At 38.2% G+C, this 16730-nt stretch overlaps 1 protein-coding gene across 4 annotated transcripts in view; it reads left to right on the top strand.

Moving 5' to 3' along the window:
* veph1 (ventricular zone expressed PH domain-containing 1) overlaps positions 1 to 16730 on the top strand; it is a 149277-nt gene that overhangs the window by 114790 nt on the left and 17757 nt on the right. The window contains exon 12 of one of the 4 annotated variants that reach the window (XM_048168272.1): positions 425 to 1736. The exons of the other annotated variants lie outside the window; for them this stretch is intronic. Within the exon in view, the coding sequence (XP_048024229.1) occupies positions 425 to 661 (237 nt within the window). The 3' untranslated portion in view covers positions 662 to 1736. Of the gene's footprint in view, positions 1 to 424; positions 1737 to 16730 lie in introns of those variants that run through there. 4 annotated transcript variants of the gene reach the window in all.

Below are 16730 nucleotides of genomic sequence, written 5' to 3'. Positions count from 1 at the left end.
TCATAGGAATCAATTAAATTTTTAGAATGTTTAAATAGAAAACAATTCTTTTAAATTGTAATAGTATTTCACAATATTACTGTTTTTACTGTGTTTATGATCAAATAAATGCAGCCTTAGTGAGCATAAGATACATAGATGGTGAAATAAATGATTTATATTACTTTCTGCTGAGAATCCCCAACTCTAAGTTAGATTAAATAAGCATGAATAATTAGTCATCCAGCCGCTTCCTCTCTGCAGGACATATTTAAGGAAGAAGTGACCCAGCAGGGTATGAAAATCCGTATCCGTGTCTGATCCGTATCAAGACTTACATTTATGCCTTTGGGTAGAAGATATAGATTTCTACAGTGGAAAAAAAAGACCTAAAATAAAGTAGATATTTAAAATCACAGAGCTCAGTATACTTCCTCTGTTACAGCTAGTCCATAGTGGAAAATGGCCACGTCATGCAAACTGTGAGAGGTCAGAGGTCATGATAGCTGCTGAGACTGGGATGTTTACCTTAGGTCATTTCCTCTTCACGGTGCCATGTAAATCCGAGTGCTTGGATGATCTTATCAAACATCGTAAATATCAAGTCTGGAATAATTACATAGTACAGCTGGTGTCTTTTGTGTCTTTATGTTGTCTTCCATTTCTTCCTCCCTTTGCCTAAATGTGGGGTCATTTATCTTCCAGTGAAAAACTTTGTGTGCAAAACACATATGGAATCTGTTTGTGTTGGGCAGACATGCACATGCAAAAATACGAGGCAGGACACTAGCAAACCCATCTTTAATGCACTCATAAACATCCCCTAACAGATGCCGTAACCCCTGACATGTCCTTTGATTTGTTCTCTTAAAGAGACAGCTTTTGACAACAATAAAAGGTCATATCATGAAAAACAAGTATGTGTTTTGTTGCTCTTTTAAAACAAGCTTGTACTATGTAGACATACTTCAATGATCATAATGCAAAGATCCCTCCGAGTCCATCCAAATACTTTCATAGAAACTGCACTGCAAAAACTTGTTCAGAAATCATCATGGTTGTGAGTGTTCATTAACATTCCCATTCTTCTCAAGGGTAGTCGTCTGGCTTCTGCATGAATGTACACAATGTGGATGCTGCCATCTTTGCTTCACTTTTTTGAGTCAAGGGGTCCTTCACATATCGAGGGTTCTCAGCGGAAGTCGTCATAGTTGAATAAACTTCTATAGCGGTGAACGGGAGACGACATCAAATATAACTCTTGTATTTCTGTTTGTTCCAGTAGCAAAGGAAAAAGTACTTGATAGCCTTTCCATGACTTACCAAAAGAGGGAAAAATACCCAGAGATTGATTACAGCACTCAGAAAAGAGAATCATGTAAAATTTGCAGTCACTCCCTCAGCCGTTGTATTAAATTAGCAGCAGCTTTAATTTATCTTTTGTCGTTTACTGCCAAGGTAATATAAACCAAAGTAGCATTATAAATGTGTATTATTTTTTTTAATTGAAAATATGAAAAACTTTACTATAGATTTATAATGTTGATAACTGTGGAAACACATCATCACAGTCTGTGAAAAGGGTCCGTAGCAGTTTAATAGGTTCCACAGGTTCGTTTGTGACAACTGACCCCATGTAGTGAGACAAATGTCCATGTATTAGATCATCACAAAAGGTTTCTTTGTTCCCAGGCAATAAGGTGGAAATGTTTAATAGGTTTTTGTGGTTAAAAAGGGTTAGTTCACCCAAAAATGAAAATTTTGTCATTTATTACTCACCCTCATGTCGTTCCACACCCGTAAGACCTTCATCTTCGGAACACAAATTAAGATATTTTTGATAAAATCTGATGGCTCATGAGGCCTGCATTGAGAGCAAGTTAACTTACACTTTTAGATGCCCAGAAAGGTACTAAAACTATATTTAAAACAGTCCATGTGACTACAGTGGTTCAACCTTAATGTGATGAAGCAAAGAGAATACTTTTTGTGCACCAAAAAAAAACAATAACGACTTTATTCAACAATATCTAGCACTCGTCACTGAACAAAACTCTGTTTCATGAAGCTTCGAAGCTTTACGAACCTTTTAGTCATGTGAACCATTGAAATTTCGAAACTCTTATGACACAATGAAGCCTCGTTTACTGAAATCACGTGACTTTGGCAGTTTGAGATCATTTAATACAAGCTCCGAACCACTGATTCGAAACAAAAGATTCATAAAGCTTCGAAGCTTCTTGAAGCAGTGTTTAGTTCAGTGACGGGGGCTAGATATTGTTGAATAGTCATTATTTTGTTTTTTTGGTGCACAAAAAGTATTCTCGTCGCTTCATCACATTAAGGTTGAACCACTGTAGTCACATGAACTTTTTAAAATATGTTTTTAGTAGCTTTTTAGTAGCTCATTTTTGAGTGAACTAACTCTTTAAGGGTGGTGTACAGAAATTGACTTTGGGGGGGAAATAACCTACCCGACAAATATTAAATGGAGTAAAAAGTAAAAGTATGTAAAAACAAAAGATGACTTAAATAAAAAGGCCAGAGATTAGAAAATCACAAACTAGCTATGACGTAACAATCAGTTTTTGTTTTTTTTAATTTACACACAATTTGATATGGGGAATGAACCAGAGATGCGTCACATCAGCTGATACTTCCAGTGTAGACAACTCCATAATTATAATGCTACAATCAGCTGGGGTTGCCAGAACATTTGTGAATTGTACTAAGATGCCCAAACTACTCACTTAGTCTGGTGTCCAGTCATGTCCAACTCGAAATTAGCCAAAAACCAGAAAGTAATTTGATCACGTACTGTGTACTGCACTGGAAATGCGGAAAGTTACATTTGATTTGTCAGTCCATTTCCATTCTTGAAGGTCAGTGTGATACCAAGAGTTTGAGTTTCCTAGTGAAACACCAGTTTTAGTAGTTGGGGGGAGGATAGGTGGTAAAATTGTGTGTGATCCTGTGTTTTAGTAGATCAGAGTGGACAGTGGAAATTTAAATGTAAGAAGGCACCGGGTCATATGCCACATGCTTGAGAAAGAGAGAGAGAGTTAACTCGCCAGTAATATGCCTTCGCAATTATTCTTTTTTTTTCTCTCTCTACTCAGAAAAAAATGAAGTAGACAGAAAAATAAAATTGCAGGAGGTCTTAGAGGAATTTTCACCACACAACATCTTGAAGGCATTATAAGTGTGTCATATTGCTAATGATAGATCACACTGAAATAATAGTAAAAAAATAGAATCTGTTTGGAGAATATAGAAATTCCCCTTTGCCTCCATATCACTGTGCGTTTTACTGATTGGGTGGATCATATCCTATAACCATCCCTGTGTGAGTGTGAGTGTATATGTGCATGTGTTGTGTGTTTTTGGGAGACTGGGGCTCTATAAAAGGACACTGGGAAGAGTGTTGCAATAGTATCCATTACAAACAGAAGGACCTCTGTTACTTTTCCGGTCTCCGCAGGATAATGATGACATGTTAGCCAGCATGTACTGTAGTAGGCCCCGTGGTTATGGCGGTTCTCCCCTGTCGCTTTGCCACATCTGGGGCTTAGCGTTTTCAGTGCACATGTACACAGGGGCTTTGAGAGTTAAGGTTGGTGTTGACATGTTTCTTTTGACATACTAGAATGGCGTAGTCCCATTGTTCAGCTCTGTTTCCCAACACTGGCAGGTTGCCAACTCGAATTGCCCAACATTTTGAATCAGAAAAAGACAGTGAAAATGGACTTCCAGGCATGTTAAATGCTGTCAGAGACCTCTGTTAACTATTCATCTACCCCTCAATGAGTTGTTTCTTTCTGTTTTTTTTTACTGGACTGACTCATCATTTGCTGTGTTTCCCTCAAGTCAACTTGAGTCATCTGTTTACAGATTCAGCTTGTAAAAGAGTAAAAACATGAAACACTCTCATGTACATTATGATAGAAATGGCATCACAGTCATGCAGAATAAAGGCTTTTACTGACTGTACGTCCAGAATACACACATGAACAGATCGTTTTTAATAATAAACTGAAACAAATACTAATATACAGGTGCTGGTCATATAATTAGAATATCATCAAAAAGTTGATTTATTTCACTAATTCCATTCAAAAAGTCAAACTTGTATATTATATTCATTCATTACACACAGACTGATATATTTCAAATGTTTATTTCTTTGAATTTTGATGATTATAACTGACAACTAAGGAAAATCCCAAATTCAGTATCTCAGAAAATTAGAATATTACTTAAGACCAATACAAAGAAAGGATTTTTAGAAATCTTGGCCAACTGAAAAGTATGAACATGAAAAGTATGAGCATGTACAGCACTCAATACTTAGTTGGGGCTCCTTTTGCCTGAATTACTGCAGCAATGCGGCGTGGCATGGAGTCGATCAGTCTGTGGCACTGCTCAGGTGTTATGAGAGCCCAGGTTGCTCTGATAGTGGCCTTCAGCTCTTCTGCATTGTTGGGTCTGGCATATCGCATCTTCCTGGACCTCAAGCAACGTGGATTGTGTGCCTCTCCTCTCTTCCTCCAGACTCTGGGACCCTGATTTCCAAAGGAAATGCAAAATGTACTTTCATCAGAGAACATAACTTTGGACCACTCAGCAGCAGTCCAGTCCTTTTTGTCTTTAGCCCAGGCGAGACACTTCTGATGCTGTCTGTTGTTCAAGAGTGGCTTGACACAAGGAATGCGACAGCTGAAACCCATGTCTTGCATACGTCTGTGCGTAGTGGTTCTTGAAGCACTGACTCCAGCTGCAGTCCACTCTTTATGAATCTCCCCCACATTTTTGAATGGGTTTTGTTTCACAATCCTCTCCAGGGTGCGGTTATCCCTATTGCTTGTACACTTTTTTTCTACCACATCTTTTCCTTCCCTTCGCCTCTCTATTAATGTGCTTGGACACAGAGCTCTGTGAACAGCCAGCCTCTTTTGCAATGACCTTTTGTGTCTTGGCCTCCTTGTGCAAGGTGTCAATGCTTGTCTTTTGGACAACTGTTAAGTCAGCAGTCTTCCCCATGATTGTGTAGCCTACAGAACTAGACTGAGAGAGCATTTAAAGCCCTTTGCAGGTGTTTTGAGTTAATTAGCTGATTAGAGCGTGGTACCAGGTGTCTTCAATATTGAACCTTTTCACAATATTCTAATTTTCTGAGATACCGAATTTGGGATTTTCCTTAGTTGTCAGTTATAGTCATCAAAATTAAAAGAAATAAACATTTGAAATATATCAGTCTGTGTGTAATGAATGAATGTAATATACAAGTTTGACTTTTTGAATGGAATTAGTGAAATAAATCAACTTTTTGATGATATTCTAATTATATGACCAGCACCTGTACAGCAATAACCATATGTTTTGGATGGCACTCCTTCTCCATGCTTAAAACGTACAAATAAACAATTATTGATGATTTTATAGCACTTAATCATTTACATTTCTTGTTACTTAAAATATATATTTTTTAAAAAGAGCATGTCATTAGACTTGTTTCATGAAACTTGTTTGTCTCATAATAGTTAAAGGGATAGTTTGCCCAATAATGATAATTCTGATAAATGTTGTGATGTTATTTCCATTAAGAGGTGCATCAATTTTTGGTCAAGATCATTGACAGTTAAAGAGGTGAGCACTCTGTACTCCAGCACATCCCAAGACTTTCAATGAAATTAAAGGGGACCTATTATGCAAAATTCACTTTTGCCTGGTGTTTGGACATAAATGTGTGTTGGCAGTGTGTGTACACAACCACCCTATAGTGATAAAAATCCACCCACTCCTTTTTTTTTTAATCCCCATAAATCATAAGCAGTGTCTCAGAACAAGCCGTTTCCAGATCCCTGGCAGTGTGAGGTCACAAAAGCCACAGGCCCTGCCCACAGTGTTGACTGACACTGACGTTTGAACATAGACCCGCCCTGAGCGAGTTCATGGCGAGTCCTCCATTGCTGCACTGACAAGAATGTCTCCCAAGCATTTTAGGTGTTCTGTAGCTGGATGGATGAATCCACATAACTCTATTCATTTACTACCTAAATCTGAGCTGCTGAAAACGAGGTGGATTAACTTGGTTTTCCAGGAAAATGCTCCATCAGTTCTGTCGAAATTCATTTATGTCTGCGTGAATCATTTCACACCGGACTGCTTTCTGAACGAATATCAATACAAAGAGACAATACAAAACAGAGACTGTGCTAAAAATGTGCTACTCGATATACAAGTAAAAACTGTTCGTGATCCAGTTTAAAGTCAAAGTCCCTTTAAGACTTATTCTATAGTCTTTGTTTAAAGTCTCCAGAATGATACTGGATACAGCAGTAATGAAGGTGAGGGCACTTTATTACAGTTCATCTGAGCTTATTTATGGGTATAAAGTTTATTAAGCACCACCCGAAAGGCATACGGTCTTTATATATTCGTTTACTGTTAGTTGTAACGAGTGTTTCTGTGTACTTCGCTATGTTTGTTGGTGATAAATACAAGGATAAGAGAGAGAGTTCATGGATAATATTTTGATGCACACTTGCAGTGTTTTATTAAGCTCTTACAGAGATTTTCTAGAGTGAAAACGGACACTTCATCTTTTGTGTGAAGTACAATAAACGTCATAAAACTCATCTGTATAGTTTTGGCCATCATTCGGATGGTACAACAGGCCTGTACTAATATAGTAGATTAAAAACAAGAAGGCAATATAAGTTATAACCATAATTGAACTAAACTATACCTGTTCTATCTCCATGCAGCATATACAGGTGCTGGTCATATAATTAGAATATCATGAAAAAGTTTATTTTTTTATTGTAAATTATTTTAAAAAATGAAACTTTCATTTATACTAGATTCCCTACATGTAAAGTAAAACATTTAAACAGTTTTTTTTTTTTTTTTTTAATTTGTTGATTAGAGTGTACAGCTCATGAAAGTCCAAAATCCAGTATCTCAAAATATTAGAATATTTACATTTGAGTTTCATTAAATGACCATCCCTACAGTATAAATTCCAGGTATTTCTTGTTCTTTGAAACCACACTAATGGGGAAGACTGCTGACTTGGCAATGGTCCAGGAGAAAATCATTGACACCCTCCACAAAGAGAGTAAGTCACAGATGGTCATTACTGAATGGGGTGGCTGTTTACAGAGTGATGTATCAAAGCATATTAAATGCAAAGTTGACTAGAAGGAAGAAATTGGGTAGGCAAAGGTGCACAAGCAACAGGGATGACCGCAAGCTTGAGAATACTGTCAAGTAAAGCGGATTCAAACACTTGGGAGAGCTTCACAATGAGTAAAATGAAGCCGGAGTCAGCGCATCAAGAGTAACCACACTCAGACATCTTCAGGAAAAGGACTACCAAGCCACTTCTGAAACAGAAACAACGTCAGAAGCATCTTACCTGGGCTAAGGAGAAAAAGAACTGGACAGTGAACAGTGGTCGAAAGTCCTCTTTTCAGATAAAAGTAAATTTTGCATTTCATGTTGAAATCATGGTCCCAGAGTCTGAAGGAAGACTGGAGAGGCACAGAATCCAAGCTGCTTGAAGTCTAGTGGGAAGTTTCTGAAGTTATGATTTGGGGGGCCGTGACATCTGCTGGTGTTGGTCCATTGTGTTTTATCAAGTGCAAAGTCAATGCAGCCATCTTCCAAGAGATTTTGGAGCACTTTATGCTTCCATCTGCTGACAAGCTTTATGGAGATGCTGATTTCCTTTTCCAGCAGGACTTTAGCACCTGCCCACAGTGCAAAAACCACTTCCAAGTGGTTTGCTGACCATGATATTACTGTGTTTTATTGGCCAGCCAACATGCCTGACCCCTGAATCTATGGGATATTTTCAAGAGAAAGATGAGAAACAGTCGATCCAACAATATACTGATGATCTGAAGGCTCAATAGTGCCTCAGCAGTGCCACAGGCTGATTACTTCCATGCCACACTTCACTGATGCTGTAATTTGTGCTAGGAGCAAGTCATTTACTGTAATATGTGCTGCCGACCAAGTATTGAGTGCACAAATGAACATACTTTAAAGAACTTGAACTTTTCTGTTTTGAAAATCCATTTTTTGATTGATCTTAGGAAATATTCTAATATTTTGAGATACTGGATTTTGGGCTTTCATTAGTTGTACGCTCTAATCATCAAAATAAAAAATAAAAAAAAAAAACTTTTGAAATGTTTTACTTTACATGTAGGGAATGTAGAATATATGAAAAGGCCGAGTGCAGCAGCTCATTTGCATTTAAAGGGACCACACTGAAACGGCTCGTTTTTGCTCAACCACTAAAAGTGGCAATTTTAACATGCTATAAAAAATTATCTGGGGGGTATTTTGAGCTAAAACTTCACATACACATTCTGGGAACATCAGAGACTTATTTTACATCTTGTTAAATAGGACATAATAGGTCCCCTTTAAGGTCTGGACTCAGAGGTGCCAATTCATGTGTGAAAATGATTCTCCATGCTCTCTGAACCATTCTTTCACAATTTTAACCCTGATGAATCTTGACATTGTCATCCTGGAATATGGCCATGATGTGTCTTTCTACATGATTGTTTAAGAAATGAAAAGCTACACACTCCATCTTAAAGGGTTAAAAGAACCGTTGCCAAACATATAACATGCTAGAAACATAATCACTGTAATAATGATCCATTCATAGATTCTTAAGTATTTGCTTATTAAAATCCAAACAGCGATTTTTTTTTTTTTTTTTTTTTTTTTTTTTTTTTTTTTTTTTTTTGGCCTGGCAGTGTATTTGAAATTATATGATATGTGAAAATAAAGTGCTTTGTGCTCACAAAGTATGTTATAAGTGAAGCACACACTCTCCAGCTGGCCATCTGATTGCTGTTGCTTCATGGTGTCATTTATATAAGCAGTCACAGCACTGGTGGAGCCAGAAGTTGATATGTTGGGCCGCTCAAACAAATAGAACAATGTTTTGATCACGCCACAGAGAGACAGTGTTTACATTCTTGTGGGAAATCAACCTAAGAAATGGCTACTTAAAGTTGTCTCTACATATTAAACTGAGATAGGACAAAGTATTTTACCATCCAAACAATGACACATCAGCTTTAACTACCATTTACAATCAATTTGTCAAGTGTTCTGCTGATTGTGAGATTTTGAGAGATTTAATCTTTGCAAGTCTACATGTGCAAATACGTCACCAGCACTTGGCCAGTCTACAGTTCAATATATATATTTATACTGATACAGATGTCTGTTCCTGCTGTTGACATTTCTGTTAATAGCCTCCATCCAACCATGACAAACAGCCATGGCTGATATTTTGCCTAGGACAAGTGTTCAACCAGACTGGTTTATTGTACAAAGATAGCAAAAAGTCCTCAAAATTTATTTATATTACATTAGTTGGGGATAGGCCCAGCAACAATATGCAGGATTTTTAGCAAGGCACAGTCTGAATGTCAAAATGTATTAATAACAGCGGAAATGTGATTTACCAACAGATCAAACAAACACTGGGCCAAATATTAGTACTTTTTTTTTTTTTTTGCTATCCTAAGGGGCTGCTCACACAGAATGCGTTTTTCCATTCCACAGGCGCTACTTTTTCATTATTTATCAATGTAAACATGCACTAGATTGACGTCTTTAACCATTGCTCTCGTCTCGCTTCTTTTACAGCGTCTCGCGCATGACACAGCATTCTAAAAACGTGGTGCTCAAATTAAAATGTTAAATAAAAAAAATAAAAAAATTTAAAAAACGTGTCTCCAGTCCTGGAGGGCTGCTGTCCTGCAGAGTTTAGCTCCAACCAGCTCCAAAACACCTGCAGAAAGTTTCTGGTATGCCTAGTTAGACCTTGATTAGCTGGTTCAAGTGTGTTTAATTGGGGCTGGAGCTAAATTCTGCAGGACAGTGGCCCTCCAGGACTGAGTTTGGACACCCCTGCTAGACCTTGTGCTTTTTTTCTTTTTTTTTTCTACTGACCTACGTCTCACGCTTTTAACAACAAAATTGCCTACTGGCCCTAAGAATGTATTATTTATATGGCTAGTTACATTATATTTTTTACATTTACCAAGGTTTTTCTCAGCTGTTCACAACCTTATCAGAACAGACCTACAACCTAATGTTGGGTCATGACCCACCATCTCAGGACCTTTACCTTAGAGTGAATGATTTGGGCAAATCCTCTTCAGCTCAGATTTCTTTGAGCCAAGCTTTTAATAAGGAACATAAACCACAGCACAAATATCCCCTACTGGACTCCACATGTGAGAATATAAACTATTGAACATGCACACACATGGCCCTTGTTTAGATCTATGTACTTGACTCATCTGTAAAAAAAATACATCAGATACCATTTTAACATTTGTACTATTTGAAAGGTTTTCATGGCACAAATAATCAAATGCACATTACATTTCTTGCTCAGTTCTTACACTGATTTAGTTGGCGTGAAATAAGTCATGGCAGAGCACTAGTAAGATGACTCGACTGTTCTTAGCCAGAAAGGCTCTCTGTGGGGGTTCGATAATGACCTGCATCAATCTACAGGAAAGCATGAAGACAAATTTAAACATTAGATGTGTGATTGATGGTCTTTCATCTCCCTTTGTTCTAAACTCAGAGAAAGAAAAGTTCTAAAATGTCCAGATTGTGATAGTCACTCACAGGGAAGGTGAAAATGAAAGTCTGGTCTACCCCTTGTGTCAGAATACTCTTGGGTCTGAACAACTAGTGTCATGTAGTTCTAATGGAAGCTTTAGTTGTCCGTTGAGAATTGACCAATCAGCTGAAATTTGAAACGGGTTCCTTGAAGCATGAAATTTCTTCTCTTAAAAGCTTGAAACAAATGTAGTGTTGGTCTGTTGTCTGGGAAAGGCAGCTTTACACTGTCACTCACCTTAATTCTGCTGCGTTTCTACCGCAGGAACTTTCCCCAAGAACTAGGGAAGTGGTACTCAGTGTGTTTCGACTGCAGGGACCAGGGTCTAAATGAAGTTCCGGGTAAAAATTTGCCCCTCAGAAAGTCCCTGTTCATGAGGTAGTTCTTTTTCAAAGTTCGGGAACTTTTGGGGGTGGGACTTAGGCACTAAACATGCTGATTAGTTGAGTTCATGCAAAATTTTGATTGGCTGAGTAAGAGTTGTTTGCTATTTGAATCAACAATGGAGTTTTAAAAATACAACCGATGGAATGATGAAGTGGTTCAGGCTTTATTAAGCTTATGTGTGGAGGACGAAATCCAGCGGGACCTGGAAAGTTGCTTGCAGTTCTACATCACTCAGTTTGCCTAATTTTCACGGTACTTTAGACCACGATGGAAACACAGACAGCAACAGGTCTGGGGGGAAAAGTTCCTGGGACAAATTGCTCCGGGTAATTTCGGTGGAAACGCAGCTTAAGTAATGCTCTGCCATGCTGAAGGAGATGGTGAAAACCCTTGCCATTCATCTGTCTGAGCCTCAGGTCTGAGAAGGCTGGAATGACAGATGACCTGACTTTATTCGCTTGAGAGAAAACTGTGTGTAATGCAGGAAGTAGACAGTCAGACCTTTTTAAAGAAATAGCCCCCCACCCACACCCCAGGTCCAATATTACAAAAAAATGTCCCATATGGTTCAAGCTTTATATTAAAGGAAAAGAGTTCATTCAGAAATTTAAAATCTGTTATCATTTACTCAACCCAGTGTATCCTGTTAATTACCTAGACCATAGCGACCCGCCATAGTCTAATTTGTGCTGAAAATCTTTTAAAACTTATCATAATAACATAAAAGTTCTCTAAATTGTTTTGCGCCATTGCTTTGGCAAAGTATCTGTTAAACGAACTAAAATCGAAAGCGCGATATGACTTTTTGGCCTTATCAAATCGCTGAAGGGGTGGATTCTGGATATCACTGCTGCTTCAGCTACATGTTTCAAAGTGAAGTGCGCACTTTGCCTCATGCGATCAGTGAATGAAAGCAGTGAACTCCATCTCTGCATGTGCTCTGAGTTTAGTGTGCATTTGGGAACGTAGCTGTCATAATTATGTTCTGTTAGATTCATTTTCATGGACCTTTTGTTTGTATTCATCAGTTCCCTCTTTCCTTTGTTCAAGGTTTCCTCCACTAATCAGTTTCCATGGACACTAATTAATCATCACAGCTGTTTGTTATTATGTTCTTGTCAACATGTGTATTTAGTTCCTCACCTCCACTCATTAATTTGTCTGATATTGTTTTTTCTATGCACGCTGTGTGTTTGTGTTTATTCACTTAGATTATTAAACTACGTTTATATTGTAATTCCTGTGTCTACCTTCTTCTTCCCTTGATGTGACAGTAATGGGCACCAGTTACACATTGTTTTCACATTTGCATAATTTTTGTAAGAAGATGATTACAGCATTTCGTAAGATTTGCAATGAGACATGTTTGTTTTCCACCAAAGTAAAAGCTCAACTGCAGTTTCAAAATAAAAGCTCAAAGGATTATCTCTTGCAATTGTAGAAGTTAGAACAAACGTATTGTAATTTACCTAGTGTAAAGTAAAATAATATACTTATGAAATATTAATTTTCATTTATTTTACAGTGGATTTGTTTTACAATATATGGCTATAACTGTCATAGGAGTAATAATAGAAAATTATTATTATATTCATATTGTATGGCTTCCTGACACCAGTGTGAATGTAAAGTAGACTGAGACACTATATCACAACTAAAAGAGTGTTGAGTCCCCTTTAATATTCAGGTACAAGGTACAAGTCAAGTTTTTTTTCTTTTCTTTTTTTTTTCTTCAATTTACACACTGAACATGGGTTGGAGCTCTAAATTTTGACCATTAAAATGTACAAAATTGTCTTAACTGAGAGCATGCCCCTGGACCTCCCTAGAGACCTAGGTCCACCCACCATAGTCTCACAAAATCCTGTCGAAAACACTGTATCCTCATGTTGTTCCATCCTTTATCACTTTCAGAAGTCGCCATTTTGAAGAATGTTGGTAACCAACACAGTTTTGGTTATTACTGACTTCCATTGTATAACCAACAAAAAAAGACATTTATCAATGGATAGCTTTTTGTGACTAGTTATTCACTGAAAATCATGGCAACTGCTTGGTGTGTTCATAAAAGAATGACTAATGCCAGATTGATCAACAAATCATTCTTTTGAGTTTGTTCAGATCAGAACTCTTCTAAACAATTGTCATACCCTTTGTAAACTCTTGGATTAACTACTGACGCATTTGTCTTACATTCTAAAGATCTCTGTTATCATCCCCACAGTGGAAAATGAAGCCATATCCATACTGGCTCGGGCGGATTAGCATGGAATGGAATGGTTAAGCAACAAGACCGGTTTGGCCTGAAAGTGGAAAAAAGCAGCTTTATAAACATTGGTCAGTGCACATACAGTGCATCCGGAAAGTATTCACAGCGCTTCACTTTTTCCACATTTTGTTATGTTACAGCCTTATTCCAAAATGGATTAAATTCATTATTTTCCTAAAAATTCTACAAACAATACCCCATAATGACAATGTGAAAGAAGTTTGTTTGAAATCTTTGGAAATGTATTAAAGATAAAAAATCACATGTACATAAGTATTCACAGCCTTTGCCATGACACTCAAAATTGAGCTCAGGTGAATTCTGTTTCCTCTGATCATCCTTGAGATGTTTCTACAACTTGATTGGAGTTCACCTGTGGTAAATTCAGTTGATTGGACACGATTTGGAAAAGCACACACCTGTCTATATAAGGTCCCACAGTTAACAGTGCATGTCAGAGCACAAACCAAGCCATTAAGTCCAAGGAATTGTCTGTAGACCTCCGAGACAGGATTGTATCGAGGCACAAATCTGGGGAACGGTACAGATACATTTCTGCAGCACTGAAGGTCCCAATGAGCACAGTGGCCTCCATCATCCGTAAATGGAAGAAGTATGGAACCACCAGGACTCTTCCTAGAGCGGGCCGCCAAGCCAAACTGAGCAATCGGGGAGAAGGGCCTTAGTCAGGGAGGTGGTCACTCTGACAGAGCTCCAGCGTTTCTCTGTGGAGAGAGGAGAATCTTCCAGAAGAACAACCATCTCTGCAGCACTCCACCAATCAGGCCTGTATGGGAGAGTGGCCAGGCGGAAGCCACTCATTATTAAAAGGCACATGACAGCCCCCCTGGAGTTTGCCAAAAGGCCCCTGAAGGACTCTCAAACCATGAGAAACAAAATTCTCTGGTCTGATGAAACAAAGATTGAACTCTTTGACCTGAATGGCAAGCATCATGTCTGAAGGAAACCAGACACCGCTTATTACCTGGCCAATACCATCCCTACAGTGAAGCATGGTGGTGGCAGCATCATGCAGTAGGGATGTTTTTCAGGGGCAGGAACTGGGAGACTAGTCAGGATCGAGGGAACGATTAATGCAGCAATGTACAGAGACATCCTTGATGAAAACCTGCTCCAGAGTGTTCTGGACCTCAGACTGGGGCGAAGGTTCATCTTCCAACAGGACAATGACCCTAAGCACACAACCAAGATAACAAAGGAGTGGCTATGGGACAACTCTGTGAATGTCTTTGAGTGGCCAAGCCAGAGCCCAGACTTGAAGCTGATTGAACATCTCTGGAGATATCTGAAAATGGCTGTGCACTGACGCTCCCCATCCAACCTGATGGAGCTTCAGAGGTCCTGCAAAGAAGAATGGGAGAAAGTGCCCAAAAATAGGTGTGCCAAGCTTGTAGCATCATACTCAAAAAGACTTGAGGCTGCAATTAGTGCCAAAACAAAGTGTTGAGCAAAGGCTGTGAATACTTATGTACGTGTTTTTTTTTTGTTTTTTTGTTTTTTTTCCCACTTTTTATTTTGAATAAATTTGCAAAGATTTCAAACAAACTTCTTTCACATTGTCATTATGGGGTACTGTTTGTATGTAGAATTTTGAGGAAAATAATGAATTTAATCTCTTTTGGAATAAGGCTGTAACATAGCAAAATGTGGGCAAAGTGAAGCGCTGTGAATACTTTCCGGATGCACTGTCACAGCTGCACATCAAGCTCATCAGATATGTTCAACGGCAGCTCAACTGTTCATGCTTGATGCGCATGAACAAACTGTCTCTTCAGAAGATGGATTAAACTGCTTGACTCATATTTATTACTTTTATGTTGTCTTTATAAATATTTTGGCAAAGTTGTGGAATGTACTTTCAGTGGAGGGACAGAAATCTTGCAGGTTTCATTAAAAATATCTTAATTTGTGTTTCGAATATGATTGAAAGTCTTAAGGGCTTGGAACGACATAAGGGAGAGTATGATGACAGAATTTTCATTTATGGTGAACTAACCCTTTAAAGGTGGAGCCAATGCACCAACCAGTGATTGTAATTTCTTGGAAAGGACTTCCGAAAAATCCTTGTTTTTCTCTCAACTCTTCTGTGTGATGTTTGCAATCGTCCTTTTCCAGAATACCTCAGCTCATTTCAAAAGTCACTTCACTGGCTTTGATATCTGTAAAAAAAAAAAAGCCTCAAATAATTTTCTACTATCATTTGTTGCCTTCATTTTGGCAGATTCCTCTTGCTAAAGGCCACACACCCTCACATGCATTGGAAATTCTAGCCAATAAGCACATTTAGATGTCAGCTTTCATTGTTCATTGGTGTCTAGCTGTGCTGTTGACTCTAATACGTAAAGTAAATCCCATGTTGTCATTACGCAGCTGTTTCAGTCCATTGACGGCTTTCCATAAAGACTTTAGACTGGATCAATGTGTAGATTCTTTAAAAGGCTGTCCTGCTTTAAGACTATTGAGACTTTTAAACATCCTCTATTAATCTTGAGAACTAGTAGCCAGGAGTGACTAACCACAACTTCTCACGACTCTCTCAAAACTAGCTTGTAGTTTACTGCTTCCCTGGTGTCAAGAAACACTCCACAATGCAAATCTTCACATTTAAAACAACATTGTGTACATGTTAGCTCTGTTCCAAACCTTAGCAAGCTGCCTCGCTTTCTACTGTTTACATTCACAAAGAAGCTCTTCTGTCAACAATGTTAGCCATTTTGCTAGCTTCAGCTAGACTTTGTTTTTCACTGACTAGCAAATCAATAGTGTCCAGCTTTCTTTCTTTTCTTTTAATTTTTGGTGTTTATAGAATCTCAAATTATAACAGAGAGGTTTGATGTCTCAGGACACATTTCAACTACAGTATATCAGCGCTATTCCATAGAAAATGTGCTCAAGAAATATAACTTGCTAGTAGTTCACTCCAATAGTTTGGCATTAGCATGTTGCTAAGCTAACAATGTGATAAGGCATATATCCATTTAAGTCATAATTTAAGGAATGTGTTTTCTGGGTCCAGACCCTCCACTATTTTCAAGTGTGAATACTATTTCAACAGCCATTTATAAGCACTATTAATTCATATTACATGTTTAAGGCAAGCTTTTATAAACTCATGGTGTAGGGGAGCGCTGTCACAGATCCCTTGCCTCCCGGACTCCATTTCCCATAAGCTCGCTTGTTTGACTAACTGGTCTGACGCTCATTTGATCGCCCTGTTTCTGAACGGGCTGGATGAGAACACTATCTGCTTTGAAGAACCTGACAATTGTTTTTCCTTAAACGAAACTATCAATTTAATTTTGTATTTAAACGGATCAAATTTCATGGTAGAAGAGGTTCAGGATATGTGTTTATCTCGTCCAATCCCCCCAGAAACACGGGTGGCCTGGCCAGTTAGTC

Source organism: Megalobrama amblycephala, linkage group LG19, assembly GCF_018812025.1.
Source record: "Megalobrama amblycephala isolate DHTTF-2021 linkage group LG19, ASM1881202v1, whole genome shotgun sequence".
Classification (NCBI taxonomy): domain Eukaryota; kingdom Metazoa; phylum Chordata; class Actinopteri; order Cypriniformes; family Xenocyprididae; genus Megalobrama; species Megalobrama amblycephala.
Note: the sequence above shows the minus strand (reverse complement) of the source record. Positions and strands in the feature narration are given on the sequence as shown.